The following is a 21,223-nucleotide window of genomic DNA, read 5'->3' as shown; positions in this document are numbered from 1 at the left end:
ACACAATGGGTTTAGATAGGTCAGCTGGCTCAGTGTGTTGTGATTCGCTAAACCACCTCAAGTGCGTTTGAACATCCCGCCCCTCTCAAGCACAGAATGTGCTCCGGTTGTATTATAAACAATTATTGTTTTATTCTGATTAAAGCTTTAATTCAGCACAGCAACCGTATGCGTGTCCATGTATAATGCTTCTCATTGCTATCTAAAAATAAGTGTATTAATGGAACAGTTTGTTAGAGCTGATCTGACGATCTGAATGAGAGAGAGAGATGCAGAGCAGGGTTTCACGAGGAACAGGATTGAGAACCGCTGCTTTAGTACATTGGTTTTGAAACTTGTGAATCCATTAGAATCTTTAGAAGACAGAACCGCGATTCATATACAGTATGCACAGATTTTCACGGTCACCCCTAGTTTTCTCTTTCTCTTCTCTAAGCAGCAGAACGTGGCCTCACCTCCTTAGTTGCTTGTTCCCGGGGGCGGGGATTTGTCTGGGTTCGTGACGTAACGGACCCAGGAAAAAGCTTGTTGTAGTCCCTTACCAGCCATTTTTGTAGTTATTAAACTGCCAGAATTTTAAAAGATGATGTCTCTGTTTGCATTGAACTTTCAGCGCTGCAACTTTGCAGATATTGTTTGTGATTAGCAACATTACAAACTAACTAATGTTAAAAAAGTTAAATCGCAATAAACTTTAATCTTAAGGACCTACCCCTCCACCCCCGGAATACGATTTTAAATGCAGAAACCAATCTAAACCCAACGCAATTTTCGAATGGATGTGGACCATCACCGGTGTATTTAGAACATTTACTGTTAGATTCAAACGCTTTGTCTGGCACTGTCAGTGTTTTCAACCACATGAAATTTATTTTAGGTTTCAGACATTTAAATTACTAGCAAAACAGACATTTGTTAAATACACACTGATGTTTGAACGTTTGTTAAATACACTGGTTTCTAAGGAAAGTGTCAAATATTAATCCTTTCAATTAAAATCTGATGACATGTGTTATATACTGTATACAGGAACACGTTGTGTAGGTAATTATTAAGTTCACTCTATTCTTGTCCAGTTTAATGGTGACATTCTGTATTTTGGGAGAAAAGGGTTAATTTGCATGATGTTAAACTAAAGATCCAAAGCAAACCCAAAATAAATTCTAATTGGTTTGTCAATTTTTCAAAAATCAGTTTGATAGGTATCATCCTTGTTGTGAATGTTCCTTAAGTCTGTATATATCAACTGAGGTTTTCAAAGTAAAAATTTATCATTTATACATTTGGAAAGTATCGAAATTAACTTGTTTTTAATCTTTTCATCTTCACCTCAGTGGATTGGATGGAAAGATAGAAAGGTTCAGCCTCTTCAGGCTTGCAGCTCAGCATCAGGTCCAAAAAACTGACTGACTTTCAGACATGAATTTAAGAAAACATACTATCGTCTTATCTGAAAAAAATCCAGAGCTCATATGTCAGAATTGTTTTTTTTTGTTTTTTTTTAGCATAATGGCCTGCAGGACTGAACATGCACCCGGAGTAAATGTTAATCAGCAGCATTCTGAGTCACCAGTTGAACACAGCCACCAGACAAAAATACTGTTCTTTAGGTGTTTAGCTATGTAGCGCTAATGCTAATGCTATACAGTACTTGTGCATAAAGCATTTAGTGAACAAGAAAAAATACTGTCAGTGCTCCCAAAGGGAATGTACTATAGATACAGTTTAAGATTGGAAAAATCTGATGTTTCACAGTAGAGATATATAGACCCAAGTGTAGGCTAAACGTGCATCAGCGCCCACTAACATAATAATGCTTTACTGGGTGTATATGAACAATCTCATCATTGTTTTCCTCCCTCATTCTCTCTCTGAAATATAAAAAAAATCATTTTTCAACCATCTCTGTTCTTTAGTACTTGCATGTAAATTTGGTTGTGGCATCTCAAAAAAAGAAAAAGCTCTGTTTTCTTTAAGATTTGCAAATACAGAAAGTCTTTTTCATGATTGTGTTTTTCATTTTGATTCAGTTTCCATTTCCTCTTTCCTTTTCCATACAGTAGGCTTTGTGTGTCTGTAAACCCTCAGGAACTTCTCGAGGAACTAGAACACTTTGTTTCAGTGAATAAAACACATTCTGACGTGGACCTTTTAGCAAAAAAATAAAATAAAATAAAAATTTGCAGAGTTTTCATTTGGACAAAGGAAACTGTTTACGTCGCTGTTGCATTTGGGCCAAAAGGAAACAATCACTGCCCTATGTGGACTTTTTATGGCATCTGGGAGAAAGCCAAATGAGCATTACTGGCCTGCGACTCAGTGGTCACAAACAAAAGGACCACAAGAGACACTGAGGTGTTACAATTCATTTTAGGCATTCAAGGGGCCATAATTCCAATAAACCACAATGTGAAATATGTTTGCTTCGACACGCATTGATATCCAAAATTGTGGCCGCTTTCTTTTCTGAGGAGAATCCATTTAAAAGTTGCCAATTTCCCAGATTTTCCTTGCTTGAGGTATTTTTTTTTTCTTTTTAATTGGTTCTTTTCAACTTTTATGATGCAAAATTCTCTTCTTAAATACACCAGAGCTGTTTCCAAATTCCATAAGTGTGATACAATCACAAAGTGTCTGTGCTCAGTTCAGTGGGTGAAAAGATTCCAAATGCCACACACGTTGCAAAGGTCAATTTTATCCATAGCAGGTCTCACATGCTTTCACATGTATTGCCAGTTACAAGATAAACAGGGCAGCTTGCATTGTGGAGTTTCCAGTGGGAACTGTTATGGAAAGACATCAAAGGCGCTACTGCATACAATAAGAATAATAATAATGGTTTTGTCACTTTGATGGGGTCAGGAGTCCTGAGATAAAGCACTTCTTTCCTAAACTGCAAGGTAGAAAAGGCCATAAAAAATTATATTTCCTCTAAGCATTATGTATAACTCAAAATTGAAATAAAGCGATTCAGATACCTTTTGTATGATGTAGAGAAAAAAAATGGATTTTACTTTTCTGTCTTATTTTAATAAATTATATGTTTGTCTTATTTAAATTAATTATTTTTATTAAATTTAACAATATGTATTTTGATACATATATATATATATATATATATATATATATATATATAGACAACTTTTTATTGTTCAATCTAATCAAATAAATTACATTTAAAGAAAACTAATGAAATAAACTTGTAAAAAATAACTTTGTACAACTTGTCAATAACTTATAATAACTCAGATTTTTTGATTCCTGTAAATCCAAAGTGGCTATATTTTCTTCTACAGTATAAAGCAATATTTCCACATATATAATAACATGAATGTGTGCTATATAGAATGTATTTTTTTGTTTTATAACAAACACCAAATTACATTTTCACGATAAAAGAAGTACAAAATATTAAAATAAAAATATAAAACACAATGAGACTCTTAAGAAAAACAAGAACGTCTTCATCACAACACCCTTTACAGTAGATTTAAATTCATTTATGGACATAAGGGTTTCTAACTTTAGCTCTTTTTGTAGATTATTCCACCCCCAAGGTGCTAAATAAGAAAAGGCAGTTTTTCCCAATTTGGTTTTAACTCGTGGCACATTGAAAAGCAACCACTTTGAGGAGCGTAGCTGATAGGTACCAGAGCAAACAGAGAGGAGGTTACAGAGGTACAGTGGAAATTTGCCAAGTATAGCTTTTTAAATAAAGATATACCAGTGCTGTTGTCTACGAATTTTAAGAGATGTCCAACCAACTAAATCATAAAGACTGCAGTGATGGGTAAGGGAATTTCTATTTGTTATGAATCGTAGTGATGCATGGTAAACGGAATCTACATGAAGAAGGATGGAAAATGCAGCATGCATGTACAATATATCTCCATAATCAATTACAGGCAGAAAAGTAGTTTCCACAAGTTTCTTCCTAGCACTAAAAGTAAAGCAAGATTTGTTTCTGAAATAGAAGCCGAGCTTGACTTTAAGTTTCTTAACTAAAGCAATAATATGTTAATTGAAGGATAGCTTATCATCTATCCATATCCCCAAGTACTTGTATGAAGACACTCTCTCAATTGATTTCCAATCTAATGACAAAATGCCACAATTGTCAAGTAGCTGTGCTCGAGCTTTTGAGAAGACCATAAACTTTGTTTTCTGTGTATTTAAAACCAATTTTAGACTCAATAATGTGTATTGCAATGCCTGAAATGCAGTCTGAAGTTCCTGCACTGCTACTGAAATGGTGGAAGCCTGGGTGTAAACCACCGTATCATCAGCGTAAACTTACTTAAACCAACTGAACGTAGTTTAGTCAATATCAATCCAATATATATTTGTGCACCAGAACAACTAGGCATTACTTGTGGGCCGTGGCTGACAAATGAATTGAGTAATTGTCGATTGTGGCAGGCCTGTGCTAATGAGATTTAATTCTTGAGCCCAGAGCCAATCTCTCCTCATGCATGATGGAGTTTAATTATGTGTATACACATAAATGAGCAAGATGTTTACCAGGATTTAACATGTCTTGGGCATGATGATGTTCTAAATTAACTTCTCATTCACTCACACTGTTGATGCCATTTTTCATACTATGTTTCCTACGCACAGAACTTTTCAAGGTATAGTTCACCCTTAAATGAAAATTACTCCATGATTTAGTCACCCTCAAGACTTTCTTCTTTCAGACAAATACAATCTGAGTTATATTAAAAATGTCCTGGCTCTTACAAGCTTTATAATGGCAGTGAATGGCTGTTGAGATTTTGAAGCCCTTCTGAAGCGAAGTGATGCACTGGTGTAAGAAAAATATCCATGTGTCAGTGGGTGGTGCTGGCAAGCCTCCGGGTCAACGCATGATCCAAGTCCTTTATAAACGGCTGAATGAGTTGATCTGTGGGAACACTGACAGGCTATTAGTCCTCAGATGCTCCATGTGGCTGACCTGTGCTATAAATCAAAAGAGTAATGATATCAGTATCATCCTAAACAACTAATATTCATCTTCAAATGACTGGAATGTAGTGTTCTGGTAAATGAAACTCAAAGTATAGATGAAAATTTAGAAAAATCACTTCTGAAAAGTCATTAGTCGATAGTCTGAATGTTTTGATTGGTTATGGGAACCTTTAAGAGAAGAAATAAAATATAAAAGGAGATTTGTGAATGTGGACTTCTCATATGGAACTGAGAACGTCACACTGGAACTCCCTAAAAGTAGGTCAGCGTTAACCTTGTGTGTGATTAGTCAGAGGTGTTTTAGTCCACCGAAGCCGTCAGAAATTTGTGTTACAGGGATTATGAATCACATAACCCAAGGGCAAAACACTGACCATATGTCATCATTAATTTGTACGTTAGAGAATAGGTTAAAATTAATGTTACAGAAATTACATCAGGCCATCACAGACCAGCACTTAATTCAATGAATTAATAACGCTGACCCAGTCCTTAAATTGGAGAGAGACTTTTTCAGAATTTAATTTTCATGTCTCCTTATTTGCTGCAATGTTTTGGTCCACATAGGTCAAGGACACCCTTAAGGGGATAGTTCACCCAAAAAAAATGTTATGTTTATCTGCTTACCCCCAGGGCATCCAAGATGTTTCTTCAGCAGAACACAAACCATTTTTAACTCAAACCGTTGCAGTCTATCAGTATTATTATATATAGTCTATCACGGCTAAAACATCCAATATAACTAAAAGAAAACATACACAAACAAAACCAAATTACACTCTGTGACTCGTGATGATACATTGATGTGTATTTATATAGTTTTTTACCTCTGATTCGTGCAATGTCCGAACTGTTAGAACTCTCCTGAGCACGTCCTCAGCAGTAGGAGCGTGAGGCATCTTCTTGCTTTATGGCGGATCACATACTTATAGGTAATGCACTTATAGGGACGGCTCAGGAGAGTTGCATGAATCAGAGGTAAAAAAAATAAAAAAAATAAACCATATAAATACTGTTCAGTTTCTTGCACAGATCGATTGTTTTGTGTCTTTACACATCAATTTATTGTCATGAGCCGCAGGGTTTAATTTGGAATTGTTTGTGTATGGTTTTTTTGTGTGTGTGTTTTTTATTGTATATTTTAGCCATGATTCCCATCCACTTACATTATAAGAGTGATATACTGCAACGGTTTGATTCAAAAATCTAGTTTTTTTTTTTGTTCTACTGAAGAAATAAAGTCACCTACATCTTGGATGCCCTGGGGGTAAGCAGATAAACACCACATTTTTTTTCCTTTTTGGGTGAACTACGTACCCCTTTAATGGCACTTGGGAAGAAGTCACTTTTGATGTGTGTCTACAAAGCATTTGGTTTAGAAATAACATTCAAGACGAGTGCAAAAGCACAATGTGCTGCATTTACTGTAATACAGAGTTTTGAATACCGAATTATCAAATACATCCATAAAAGTTTAGTGTTAAGTCGTACAATAGCTAGTTAATTTAAGTTGTTAACTGAAGATTTTACCCTCCAGAGAATCATTAACTAACCAATTCACTAAACTGAACTCGAGAACCTAGAAATTCGGATTCCCTAGCGAATCATTCTCTGTTTCCGAATACTATGGTGATTGAAACAGTGTGCGAATTCAGACGCACATATTCAGACCGGATGTGATCCAGATCAACCAACTGATTTGAAATATCCGATTCAAAAGAATGATTCATTAATGAATCAGACATTGTTTTCTCATGAACGTGACTTTTGGTCTGTTCTTCACACAAAGATGTCATATGACATCAGGACACTAACTAGGCCTAATATGGACCAGGGGCCTACTTTAATGGTACTGTATCATAAATGCATTCAGGAAAGAACATTCTGTAAAATTACTCCTTTTGTGTTTCACAGAGGAAGGTCATACATTTTTCGAAAAGCATGAATGTGAGTAAGCAAATTTTCTTTTTTGGGTGAAATATTCCTTTAATGTCGCGAGATATAGGCTGCATAGTCATGTGGGAATACACGTGTTTTGGGGAGGTTTAGTCTGACAGATGGTCTGAATGTCAGGGTTCAGAATCTATGTAGGTCAACATAAAGGGGAGCCATAAACACTACAAATCCTTGTTAGAGCAACGACAGCCTCCACTTTGACCTGAGGCACTGATATATTCACAGACATGAGATAAATGTTGCATCAACAGCAAACTGACCATATCTTTTGGCAAAATCCTCAAAAAAGCAACTGTAAGAATGCATTCAAATTGTATCCATTCAACACACACACCATTTACCATCATGAGTTAGCAGGAATCATAGGTAGTTTGACTTGTAAATACATTATTGCACATTTAATGCATAAAAATATATATCTTTGTATGTTATAATTTGCATGTTAATTTATACCAAGATATTTCCCAACAGCTGACTTGCATTTTCTCACCCCTTCCTTTTAGCTGCATGTTTTCCTTTATTTTGTAGAGTCACTGTTGCAGTCTCTGTTTGGTTACTCAGTAGTAAAAGCTGTCTTTTGTCTGTCCAGGGACGTTTGTGTCATGTCACCCCGTAGAAGCGCGGACCAGCCCCACTTCATAGTCAGAACACTATGCCTGTCACAGGCGGTCACTGCAGGCTCTTTTGTTGATCATGTTGATGTTGCAGTTTCAGCTGAAAACATACATTTGATCTTACTATATGGCACACACATTACAGATAAAATAATTTGGGCTGGGAAATCTACTATTTTAGAAATTTCAGGAGTGAATCGGAAACGTTACTGGTGGTGGTCTGTTCTTTGAGTCTTATTTTTTCTGTAAAGTACAATTCAGAAATCGCTGTAAATGTACAGTAATAATAATAACTGTACGAGTTCATATGTTATTCATATTTATAATGTTTTATAATATAAATATTGTTTATTTGAATATAATCTACATATTATTTATTCTAATATTGTGAACATTCATAACTTAAACATTATCATAAAAAGTTTCTTAAATTAAAAAAGTTACAAGTTAAATAAAATGAAGTTAATTAAAATTAAGTTTAACCTCTTTCGTATCAATATCCAATCATTGTCAAAGGTGAACTTTTAAGCCAATCAGCTTTTGCTATTAATCGAGTGTGTCATCAAACCTGCATGTGGTAAACCCATAGGGTAAATCCTACAGATGAAAAGAAACTCTAATCAATGTCGGTTAAATCCAAAATATTGGAGGATTTCAGAATAAATACGGCTACAGATCAGAAAGCTTAACTCAATAAGGAGCGGAGGATTAAGTGTATCGACACGGTAAGTAAATATTCCCTTTTTTTTCACAAGAGCGGGCGCGTTCAAAAATAAATTGAATGGGTCTTGCTTCTGGTGTCCTCTGCTTCCAGCAGCTCGTTTTGCTGATTGATTTTGCAAACTGATGTATCTTACCACATTATTTTAATATGTTGTCTTAATTATAAACACACTGGTTTGTAGCTCAAAAAATCTGACCGTTTATTGCACTTTGTTATTCTTCTCTTTATTTCCCTACTGTGGCTAATGAAACAGCTTACAAAAACAGCTTACTTTCGCATTGAAAACATAAGGTGGATAAAGGCACATTGGCTCTTGAAGATTTAATATAGAAGCGATCTAGTGTGTATATAATGCAGAGCCAGCGACTCCTAGGGGTTGAAATCTGCAGACTCTTGGATAAAAACCCTAAAGGGATGAAGTGGAGGAGAAATACAGCTGCTTCTCGCCATGCAGTCAAGAATGGTTTACATGTGTGGGAGCATGTTGATGTGGGGCCTGCACCTTAACATTCAGAAGAAGCTTTATGTCAAACCCCATGCAGACTACAATGTACCACGGAAAGAAAGGGAGAAATTTGAAATGTGTTTAAACATAATTTTAAGATAGCTTGAAGATATTATATATTCACTCACTTTTTAGTGAAGTAATGTAAATGAATTGCTCTATCTAAATACAGTAAATGTATAAATAAAATTTTTTGCGGACACAACATCCATTGCCTTGAAAGAGATTTTTGCTGCAGAGCCGCAGATGTGACATTGGTGATGTAGGGGTTTAAAGTATCAGACGGGTATGTAGACAAGGCTTCACATGAGGTCTGAAAGGAATGAGAATCATTAAAAATAATACAATGTAATAATAATGTATATTCATATAATGTAATATATAATGAAATTAATTCAAATAAAATATTTGTAATGTTTTTCATGCTCAAGTAATTTCATGTCATTCCAAAAACATATGATTTTTAATTTTTAAGCTTTGGAAATACAACATAGCGCTGTAATAGTTGTCCATAAAACCTATGCACTATATTCAAAGTCTTCTAAAGACATGTTAAACATTTATGTGTAGGCCAAAACTAAAATAGTTTTTCGCTGACAGTCCCATGAGTTGTAGCTTTCACATTTAATTTGTTTTTGTGTCTAATAAATATGGTTTTCATGTTGTTTCAGGTTTGATATAAAAAACATTACATATTATGGATTTTTTGACCTGTAGTTAGGGTTGAAGTGATACACGTAGTTGTAGTGAAAATGTTAGTACAGGGGCTGGTTGCATAAACTGCTTAAATTAGATGGCTTACTTTTTAAGACTAGTCTGTTTTCTTCTAGACTGGTCATACCTGTTTCAAGTCAGTGACAAAAATGTAGATTGGCACAATTTTAATTAGAAAAGTTAGACTGATTGTCAAATTGAATAGGTCAAACTAGTTCTTAAGGCTTAACATGTGCCGCGTTTCCATCGCAGGAACTTTACCCAGGAACTAGGGACTTTGGGTGAGTACTTGGTGTGTTTCCACCGCAGGAACCAGAATCTAAATAAAGTTCTGGGTAAAAAATGGCCCCTCAGAAAGTCCCTGCTGGCGAGGTAGTACTTTTTCAAAGGTCCAGAACTTTCAGGGGCGGGACTTGGGCACTAAACATCCTGATTGGTTAAGTTCACGCAGTGTTGTATTTCAACCACTATTTACTTGTATAATTTTAAAAATATTACAGTTATTGTGTCATGAAATGTAGTTTTAAAAGTATTTCAGCCGAGAATGTAGTTGTTTTAAACTCAAATCTGCGGTTTATTTATAAAGACAGCGCCTATTTAAAAATGTGTTTTGGCGATTTCGGAGACGATCAGCTCCACGCGATCAGCGGGAGCTCAGTGCTAATGTTTACCGACAAGAGCAGTCTCGACTCTGCTTGTCTTTCTGACATTTGCCGCTGGCTCTGATGTCTCTTTATAGTGGTTAAACATAAAATATAATTTGTTTTGGGTAAATCTAACAGGTAATCTTTGGTCTTTATTCAATTAATCTATTAATAAGTTAAAAGGAAAATTAAAAAGAGGCAATACTGTTTTATATAATATTTAGTTTCATTTGTAATGTAGGCTATATAAGCCTACACATTTCCCTGAACTACATTTCTGCGGCTATTAATATGTTTAAATGAAAGCAAAAAGAGGCAGTGGTGTTTGATATCATATTAAATCTTGTTAGAAATATACAGTGAGGAAAATTGCATTAGCCAAGGCTAGCTGACTGATGTTATTAAGTACTCTGCTGTTTGCAGAATTACTGGACTTGCATCGTCCCGTCCACGAGATTCCACACTCCAGAGTCTAACCTGCAAAGGGTCAGGGTTTGATTGCGTTCCCTGTCAGGTGTGGTGACCGCCTGGAAGAGCGATAAATTTAGAGGGACCTACAACTGTTGGCAAACTATTTTTCCTAGAGCAACGTGGCAAATAGGATGCATTTTTAAAACATTCTTGTATTGTGTTTTTTCTAAAAGTTTCTTGTAATACATCAGAAATATCAGGAGCTAGGAGATGCTTCTATTATTAAAATTAATATTTTTAAATGGCAGTTTAGTTTGAGATTTAGAAATAATGACCCAGTAAAATGGTTTCGCTTGTAGCAAGATGAAAATGTAGCTTGCTCTGGCTCCTGTTAAATATTAGCAGAGCTCAATGTTTAAAAACACAAGACTGAGCTTGTATGTAACTGGAAAAAGATAAGTGTATTTATAACTGATCAATATGTTCTCAGGTTACTTTAAAAAACCATTTCCTTAACATCAGGTCACCTTAATCAACTTAATATTTAGTGTAATACCAAAACCAATATCACTTTTATGTTTGGATCATTATCTTATTCAAACTGGTAAAAGCAAATGACTTATGTTTGAGAACAGACCCCTTTGAGACTCTTTAGGTCAAAACCTCTGCCCCAATAATGTAAAGGTGGAGGGGGCATTGGGGCTGCTTTGCTGCCTCAGGGCCCGGACAGCTTGCTATAATCGATGGCAAAATGAATTCCCAAGGTTATTGGGATATATAATAATCCAAAGAGGGAGGCTCGACAATTAATTAATTAAATTAATTCCTTACATTTGTATAGCGCATTTCTGGGCATTCAATCAAATTGAATGACAAATTGTTGAAGAAATCTGGGTTAAGACACAAAGGATTTTCATAATCTTTCCTGTAATACATTTCAAGTAGGGCTGGGATAAACGATTATTTTTTAAACGATTAATCTAGCGATTATTTTTCGATGCATCGATTAATCTAACGATTAATTTTTCATGCCGATTCGATTTCGAATATCTCCCCATTAATTGACTACTAACAATTTATACATGTTGATCTACATATCTGAATGAAAAAAACATGAATTCCTTAACATTGCAATATATGTTTATTGCTCTTAAAATTACAAAATAAAAGACTAAGAATGCATTCAATAAAACCTTGAAGCCTTGAAAACACATAGCTTACTGAAACAAGCTTACTGAACACATAGGGCCTAGCTTACTGAAAAAAAGTTGTTATTTTCATCTGAAAGAAGAACAACTTGATGTCTAGCATTCAATAAAAAAGGTCACCCAAAATACTTGTTTAGAGCAATTGAAAGAATACAGTATACCAATGTAAACTTGAGGGCTTTAAAGCTAATACAGAGAGTGCTTTTCCAAAAAAAAAAATAATAATTAACAGTGGGAGCTAGCAGCCTGTCATGAAGAGAAAAAAAATCTCAGAATGCTCCACGTGAAACTTTGGCGTTCCCCCCTTTTTCTATCGTGTCTAATGATTTTGATTAATATGCACGAGGGAGAGAGAGAGCAAGAAGCGCTCGTGTTGTTTGAAGACTGTGAGTGCTCACGCGCAGCCGGGGCTCTCTCTCGTACAGCGCAGCAGTCATTCTATTCTACATCCGATCAAATAAGGCTTTGACAGCCGCCAAAAAAAAAAGATCAATGCAGAAAAACCCCTGGATTGGTTATATAACGTTGGACAGAATGTTGATCCGGCCATCGCGTATATTCAGCGCACATAAGGTAAACGTTTTGCAAACGTTTTTTAGAGAAATAAAAACAGGTTGACAAATCAATGCGCATATTTTGCGTCGACGTAAATTCTGACAATGAGAATCAAGACCAGGTTACAATCTTTTATTTGCAGTGCATCATGAGTCAAGCAACATTTGTCTTCATTGAGTATTTAATTAATGGTATTGCTTAATGTAAAAAAAAAAAAAAAAAAAAAATATCAAGTAATGAATTACACATTGCTTAAACAACTGATTTTGAGATGAATAAAAAATAAACCTTTGGAAATATATTTGGAGTACTTCAGCACTGAGGTAAAAATACACTGATCAATAATGCTGGCTCTGATAATAGTGTCTCATACAAACTACTGTCTACATGCTACAAAATGCTGCATTTTAGAAAAATGTGCATATTGAGTCAAAACGGGTCAGAAAACAGTAATAAAACATGGTCTGATTATCCTTCAACCTGAAATCTGTAGACCTCTATTACAGTTTCTAACAAATTGCAGAATCTGCTAATTAAAAGTATTCAATGTACTGAAATTTGTTGAGGTATATTACCTTTCTTTGTTTTCAGTATCAATCATTCTGGCTTCATTCAATCAAGAACAAAAAAGACATCGTTTAACGTACAATCGTAATGAGTTTTGACACATCACAGCATTCTGTAGTTTAGCAAATGCAAACTTACACGTGTAAACATACATCTTCATAATCTTTGGTTTAACACACATTTCAGGAGTTTGGGGGGAAAACAATAAAATGAATTATTTTGTATTTTAATGAAATTCAACTAGCTTCAATTCTGGTTGTGTCCTCTGAGTTTTCTCATCATTAATATAATGATTATAATGATTTATTCTAGTGTGCAATTTTGATAAAAGCTTAAAATATGATGAAAGATATAATGATTAATTGTTTATAATGGTATAACGACAAACTTGTCATGTTGGCATTTGTACTGTATTTTATACATTTTATACATTTGTATGGCATGGTATACTGTATTTTACTAATGTACTTTATACAATGTTCAATAAGATGACAACAGTAACATCTGAACATGTTTTGTGTATTATATATGTTTTCCCTTTTTTGAGAATATTATAAACTGAGGCCAATAATATTTTATGATTTAATCCATTAGGCTAAGAATTATTTTCACCCTCTAGTCACTTCAAATAATGATTCATTGATATAGTCTATAATTCTTTTAAGTTTAGCTACTTGGTATTTAGCTATTTTGACAAATACAACATTTGGCCAGTTTAGATTTTAAAGCTTGACATGTGTATATAATATGTGGATCTTACCTCATTTAGGTAAGTTTTGAATACTCCGCGCTCCCTGAATTTGAAGTGCTCTGATAGCAAGTATTGTTTTAAGTGATAAGCTTGCTAATATACTTCACAGGACGCATCTTGGTGTCAGTGCTTTGTGAAAACAGAATGCATAGATTTAACCTTTCCTGTCAGAAAAAAAATAAAATGACAAGTTAACAATCATTGAGCATTCATTCAGAACTGACTGAAGATTGTGCAAACAAGGCTTACATCTAATCTGCATTAGCATACAGCACCATTGTACCATTGTAACAATTTTCATTTTATTCAAATCATAAAATAAAAAAATTGACTGATTGATGATGTGCCATCAAAGTGGCTCTTTATCCACTTTTCATTAAAGGTGAAGTGTGTCATTTTTCTAATGTGAGATTAGAGTTTTTCTGGTTGGTCGGTAAGTGTCAGAAGTCTGTCTGAAGGACTTTTATTTTGACAGTGCTAACATGCAGGAGCTCCTGTTCTCTGTCTTCTCTGTTTACTGACTTTGTGTAACAGTTCTATCTAATAAATTATTAGACAGAAATAAAGTATGCAGAAATTTGAAACAAAGTATTACAATAATTTTCTTTCCTGTTCAAATTTTTTCATATTGATTCATTTTAAAACTATTAATTTCTAATTTGGTAAATATTCTGCAAAAATAAAATATACAGGATTAGTTATTTGATATCTTTAAATCTAATTCTCATATATATTTATCAGCCATTGCCAACAGTGGCTTAACAAATTATGAGTTTGGGGTGGAGCTATCTGTTTTTTCAACCAATAAAAGACAAAAGGGGTGTTTGGGAAACCTGTTTGAAAATGATTATTGTTGTTTTTTGGCAGTTCCATCTGATGTTAGTGTTGCAGAAAATACACACTTCACCTCTAAATAGAACTGAAGTTCAACAAGAGGAGAAGAGCAGTCAGGATGAAGTGGTTTTGTAAAGGCACAGCACTATCTTTTATGTCTTTGTAGACCTTTGATTCCTCCTTTTTCTCCTCCTCCACATCCTCTTGTATCATGTTGTCCTCCTCTGTCTCCTCCGGCTCTATGCTATCACAGCGCTCTCCTTCATACCCCTGGTAACAGTGACATCGGAACCTGTCAGCCAGCATCTGGCGCTCATTCTTAGTTTGATCGATGACGGTCACGGTGAAGGTGCCATTCCGATTAGACAGGATCCGATAGTTGCCGCGGCTCAGGTGCAGGTAGTGTAGTGCCTGTGGGTCTCTACGGACACAGCGACCATTGTTCTGACACAGTAAGTGGCTACAAATTTCTGCTGCCTGCGTAACGTTAGTGATGTACTGACCCAGTCTATGGTTCAGAAAAGCCTTCACTTTGGAACAGTTGTGCTGAGGGGACACAGGAAGTTACAGTAAGTGGAAATTGTTGTATTAAACTACAGGAAACTTAATGCAAACTTTACTTTGTTTATTAAAGCACTCTGTGTTGAACCAGAAATCAATGTAAATGTTACATAGTATTATGATTATTTTTCCTGGTGGCATTTTGCTACAGAAAAAAATCTATAACGGGTTTTCAATCTTTTTGATTCCATGAACCCCAAAATATGTTGGTCTCCTTAATACAGTGGTTCTCAGCCAGTGGGTTTTTATTGAGAAATGGTCCTTGTAACTTCTAGAATCACAAAATGAACTGTTTCAAGCAGCTATGTCATAATTACAGCACAAATATCTAAATTATGTTAACCTGTATAGTGGCTTTCAAGTCAAAATTCTTAGAACCACTGCTTAACAATGGATCACCTTGTAAAATTAGCTGTATATTTTGTTATTATTCCGATACACCTGCCTGCAATTTTCAAGTCATCATGATCACCTTGATTACCTGGTTTGTGTGTGTGTGTGTGTGTGCGTGTGCGCGCGTGTGTGTGTGTGTGTGTGTGTGTGTGTGTGTGTGTGTGTGTGTGTGTGTGTGTGTGCTTATGAACAAATATCAAAATATTTCAGGTGTTAAAAATCTCACTCTTGAAGAAGTGAGGTTAAGATCTCCCCAAATGACGAATCCTGCAGCACCCAAAGCAGCACTTTCTCCTATTGTATGCATCAAGTCCTTCTGTCAAATGAAAATGAATAAAGAAATGAATGTAAATTTGTATCATTCAAATTTAGTTTACCGACAAAGTTTTTTTTTTTTTTTTTTTTAAACATTAAATAGTTTTACTGAAATTATTATTATAAGTGTTTGTTTCTGGACCACAAAAGGGAGCTCTTGATTTTATGACTCACAGTTTGTGTGTAAAGTACTGGGGTGTCCAAACCTGTTCCTGGAGGGCCACAGTCCTGCAGAGGTTAACTCCAACCCCAGTTAAACACACCTGAACCAGCTAATGAAGGTCTTCAGGCACACTGGAAACTTCCAGGTAAGTGTGTTGGAGCTGGTTGGGGCTAAACTCTGCAGGACGTTGACCCTCCAGCAATGTAAGAAAATTATGTAAGCGTTATTATCATCATTTGATTTTGAACATTTAACACCCAGATTTTTCTTTGGGAAGGTTGACAGCAAATTGTATTGGGGACTTGTGCATGATTCCCCAAAGTACATCTTGTTATATTTAGATTTCTGATTGAATATATATGTTCCTACCTGGGTCAGAAAAGCCATGGCCTCATCTCTATACCCCAAGCGTGTGTAAACAAATGTTGGCAGCTCATAGGGCAGTGAGGTAAGGGAGGCCAGTCGCAGAGACTCCAGTACCCTGTTCTGTGAGAAGTGCAGGTTGCGAATGCTGTCCATGTGGCCTTTGCGTATAGCGAGGGCTGGGAAGAAGGCAGTGCTGCTGTTCCACAACCAGAACAGCTGGTCATTACGATGGCTCTCCTGTAGGGGGCATGTGCCACTGTAGTTGTGTGCATGTACATTGTAATTGTGACAGTCAGGGTAGAGATAAAAACCCCAGAGTCCATGTGGACGAGTTTGTGTACCAAGCTTCAGCGTGCCCTGCATGAACTCCATGGCACTCTTCTCGAAGCGCAAGCGTGCCAGCTCTTCCACCTGTTCCTCGGTCACATTAAGGTAGGCCTGTGCAATCAGCTCTTGTGAACGCTGTCGGTAAATTTCTTTCTTGTGCCAGTTACGATTCCACTGTGGCCGCCAGAACTCCCAGTCGATCACAGCCAGGCCCCGGAAATCTTCAGAAGGGATGAAGTGTGCTATGTCTTTTCGGGCTTTGTGAAGATGTGCTTCAAGGCTGCTGTTCTGAGGTAGGCCTCCATTGATGGGAACCCCTTGCTCGTTGTAGAAAGGGTAGTAACCCAGGCGGTTGGCATAGAAGATAGTGACATTCTGGCCCGTGTGGATGGCTCGTGGACTACCGCTGATATGGAAAAGTTCAAGGCTGACATTGATATTGTACTTCAGCGTACACATATCCAGTGGAGCATTCCAGGCTGCCAGGAAAGGCTTGCGGCCCACCAGAGGCAGCTTTGCAGGTTTCTGGCAAAAGGCAGAATGGACCAGGATCAACAGCCAGGAGCAGATGATGGCACAGGCTATAGGCACAGTGTGGTGTTGCAAGGCCCCACGGGGCACACCGGGCATTCTGCTATGTGACTCAGCACCGCCAACTGTCAATCATCCTGTGAGGGACAAAAAAGAAATAAGGTAAGTAGTACACAGGGTTATATAGTGTTTGCACAATAACTGGTACATTTACATTTAGCATGATTTATCCAATATCTATCCATGGTAGATATTTTATCAGTGCATGCACAACTTGAAACCATGAACTTGTTAACCATGATCATTCGTAAACAAATTAATTAATGTAGTTGCTGTAGTCAGAGTAAAACGGGATATTCAATTAATCAAGATAAAAGATGGGAGTCTGGACCTGATTTTTTTTTTTTTTTTAATTGGGAATTTTATTTGGATTGTCACAAGTTCTATACCAGTAATGAGCCAAACATGAATACAAGTTTGTCAAAATAATACCTAATTAACTATTTGGTTAACAGTAGACACTGCAACCCATATTATTTAAATGAAAAAGCATTTTCAGAGACTAAATTAAATTATGAAAATCCTATTAGGACAAATGTTGTTTCTTAAGAATAACATACACTGAATTGTTTGCAGTAGTGAGTATTAAGAATGTACATCAGTTTTTAATTTCATGTTGACTTTAAATGCATGTTAAAGCTAATTTTTATTTTATTCTGAGTTCTTAGCAAGCAAGGAAAAAGCGATAGTAAAATTTGGCTTAAATACAGTAGCTTATTAAAACTGAAAACTTTGAAACTGAATGAACATACAGTATATATAGTCAAGAAATAAATCAAGACTCAGTAGATATTGTGTAACATGGTTAAGGTTTTCATCTTTAAGATGGATGTGAGGCCCTTTGTACAAAGTCTTAAGCCAAGTTAACTGCAAAGTAGGGAGAGGTCAAGCATAAACATAACATTTTGTTCTTCAGCTTGGTTTGATTATGAGTAAAATGTTACTTTGGGGGTTGCAGTCATCAGTCAAACCAGCAGTTAACCACAAGAGTAATGGCCAAATCCAGCACCATACTCTCACCAGTTGGGCGCCCACTTAGCCATAATCATAGCTGTCCTCGCCACATGCCCTATCTGCATGCTAGAGCATTAAAAGACAAGACAAAGGTAAAGGGTATGCATTTCGTTGCATTAGATATAACCAACTCGCATCTGCAAACAAATACTCAACAAATACTTTTCTAACAACTAACACTTTTCTGAGTTATGCAATGATATTTACCTGCTAGTTTCAAGGTGAATTTAAGTAGATGTCTAAAGTCAGATACTCTCAAGAGTCCAAAAACTCATGTTGTGAATTGGGAAAAATGTGAAAATTGTGGTCCAAATTTGTTTTAAAATGTTACAAGATGTTCTCTGTTACTGGATAATCAGGAATTTCGGATATCTCATAGAATAAGGCATGGAACCATTCAGTAGTAACCATGGCAGTAACACATGTATTGGAAGGTCATTAATGCCAGTTATGTGCTAAATCAGAGGTTGAAATATTAGGTATGTTTTGTGGAATGTTGCGGATGAAGGCAAACTGTGGAGCCTATTGGTGGTTGTGTTATTGAATGGAAAGAGCCTGGCTGAGAGCGCCGTAGCTCCTTTTTCCCCTAGGACTGGCGCCTGGCCCGTACCATGAGGGGGAAGAATTAAACCACTTCCTGCATAATAAGACCTCTTGCTGCCTTGCAGCAAGCTTTACAGATGATCTTCACGGCATTTGTGTAGAGAATACATTCAAACACTGATAATGTATAAAAGGCTTTGCTTATAATACTGTAATACAGAACAGGCTTGTGACAGAGGTTGTTAAAAATGGAGAAGAGGAACTATCCCACATGTGATTATGTCTTGAGTATGCAAGAGAATTCAAGTGGTGGGAATGAAGAAAACTTTCCACAAAGCTTTAGGGTTAGCCGTCAGTGAAAACACTTTTTCTGAAGAGATGAAATTTTCTGAAGAATTGAAGTAACTGTGCCTGTACATTTATATTTATTTATTTATTTATGAGCTTCCTCAAACCCTCAGCCCTCTCTGGCAATAATTAAGATACATGTGGCTTAGTGAGAGTAGTTTTTATAGAAAACTTTTAGGCGACGACTTCAGAGAAACCACAAAAGGCATGGATAATACCTGATGCCTGGATTTCGATGCAACTTCATTCAGTCCCATCCAAATGTGAATTTGATCCAAATTGGAAACATAAATATGACTGAGCCAGATTTACAACAGGAGACGGAAAGGTTTCTTGAATCGCCATAAAGGAACCTCAGGGCTCCTCAGAAGATGTGTGGTTTAATATTTGTGGCTCTGAGGATGACGTGAGGCAAGTGTTTCAATTTAATCATATGTTTGCCTCAAATGAAATAAGATAACATTCTTTGACATCCAGCTTTCATTGTCATTACTGATATTTTCCATTTGATCTTTTATCAAAGTCACTGAAATCCAAATATCACACACCGACATCACAGATAAGAGGTCTAATTATTGCTGTGTTTGATGCTTGAATGGTAAACAAAACCTTAAAAAGAGAATCTTAATCACAGTGGAACTCAAACAGAGTTCTACGTCAGGTTAATCTGGGAGCGTGTTTTGGTTTGAGGTGGCTTGTTTTCTCTTAGGTAGTAAGGATAATAAGTGATCTCTTCAAGATCAAAGAGATGTATTTTGGGCACTGCTAAAAACACTAAGAAACTTCTAAAGCTTCCTTTGTGTAATGCTAACAATAAAATGGTATAACGACACTATGCTTTTAACATATACCAAAAGAGGCCTTCACAGGGATCATGGGCTCTGTTGACATTAGAGGCTGTCAATTTCTCCAGCATCATTGGCTGTCACCCAAGAAAAGCTTTTTATCCTGAAGTATGTAATCTCATTTGATTAAATCACTTCAAAATATTTACAAAGACACTATTCAAAGACCTCAGTGGTGCTACGCCACATTTCCTGACAGTAAACTTTAAATTAAACCCTTTGAGGAACACATGTATTTGGAATGAGCTAATTATGTTTTCTTTCATGTGATTTCCTTTGCGGAGAGGTCCTGCCCTACAACTATCCCATTCAAAATAGACACAACACTGTTGAAAATCCCCTTTAGAATGCATTAATATTAAAATTCTGGTTGACAATTATTTTCATATTTTGACAGAAAACCGATAACGTCTCTATACTAATTTTATTTAAAATTGTTATTAAATGTATATGTAAATTTACAAATTCTTAATACATCTGTTTTGTATTAAATATATTTTTACTATATTAAAATGTGTGCAATTTATACTGTTTTCAATTTAGCCATAATGTACAGTTTGAAAAACGGACATTTTGAGATTTGGGTTTAACACTGATTTTAAACGGTTAGTGTTTTAAAATATTTACATTACATAAGCATTAAATGATGGCAAAAAAATAGAGAAATTTAGCATGATTAAATGTTCAATGTTGATATCGATAAATTTTAAAACTTCTAATATCGACTGATAAAACCAGATGGTTCCCAAGTATTGTGCATCCATATTTAAAGGTCTTTGAAACCCCATGTAAACATCTTTGCCTCTAGTTTCCTATCAAAAGAGGGCAAACATTGATCTTTGATAGCTTTATATTTCCAAGACACCACATTTAAATATATATCAAATTTTTCTCACATGTTAACTCAACTTTGCAATGCTGTAACAGTCATTCAAAAACATTCACTGATGTCTGGATACAAAGTTTGTGCAGGAAAGAAAACAATGAATTACAGAGTATACTCAACTGAGAACAACACAGTCAACAATTAAAAAAAAAATGCTATAAAAAGATGGAATGTGCCTACTTTTGTCATGCACTTTGTTTTAGAGTGTGCTGATGTCAACAGGGTCATATGAAGTGTGTGTATAAATAATATTTTGAGTCACAGTAATTAGAGGTCACTCACCTGTTGATCCCACACCGCTGCTTCAGTCACATATGGCTGATGATGCACTACACACACCTCTCTAAATCTACAGTGCTCTAGCATAGTTTTCTCTGTCTGCTGAAAAGCCTACCCAGTGCTTACTTATATACACAGCCA

General features: G+C 35.9%; 1 protein-coding gene and 1 long non-coding RNA gene across 2 annotated transcripts; one reads left to right on the top strand and one right to left on the bottom strand.

Annotated features, from left to right (window-relative positions):
- The first annotated feature begins 8,122 nt into the window (after positions 1-8,122).
- LOC132133160 (uncharacterized) lies at positions 8,123-15,744 on the top strand. The gene is made up of 3 exons (XR_009429135.1): positions 8,123-8,263; positions 14,705-14,903; positions 15,616-15,744. It is a non-coding gene; the product is annotated as an uncharacterized LOC132133160 (long non-coding RNA).
- LOC132133158 (hyaluronidase-4-like) lies at positions 14,305-21,196 on the bottom strand. Its single transcript, XM_059545899.1, has 4 exons — positions 21,086-21,196; positions 16,253-17,244; positions 15,632-15,721; positions 14,305-14,997 (listed from the first exon to the last, which is right to left on the bottom strand). Exons 2-4 carry the CDS (start codon positions 17,204-17,206, stop codon positions 14,527-14,529), a joined length of 1,515 nt encoding a protein of 504 aa, XP_059401882.1. The 5' UTR covers positions 17,207-17,244; positions 21,086-21,196; the 3' UTR covers positions 14,305-14,526.
- Between the last annotated feature and the right edge of the window lie 27 nt (positions 21,197-21,223).

The sequence above is a fragment of the Carassius carassius genome, chromosome 50, assembly GCF_963082965.1.
Source record: "Carassius carassius chromosome 50, fCarCar2.1, whole genome shotgun sequence".
In the NCBI taxonomy this organism is placed as follows: Eukaryota; Metazoa; Chordata; class Actinopteri; order Cypriniformes; family Cyprinidae; genus Carassius; species Carassius carassius.
This window is presented reverse-complemented; position numbering and strand designations above follow the sequence as displayed.

Coding starts and splice junctions, on each gene's coding strand:
- LOC132133158 (XM_059545899.1), bottom strand. CDS start 17,206: ATGCCCGGTGTGCCCCGTGGGGCCTTGCAACACCACACTGTGCCTATA. Junction 15,722..16,252: donor CCATGGCTTTTCTGACCCAG/GTAGGAACATAT, acceptor TTCATTTGACAG/AAGGACTTGATGCATACAAT. Junction 14,998..15,631: donor TTAACCTCACTTCTTCAAGA/GTGAGATTTTTA, acceptor GTGTCCCCTCAG/CACAACTGTTCCAAAGTGAA.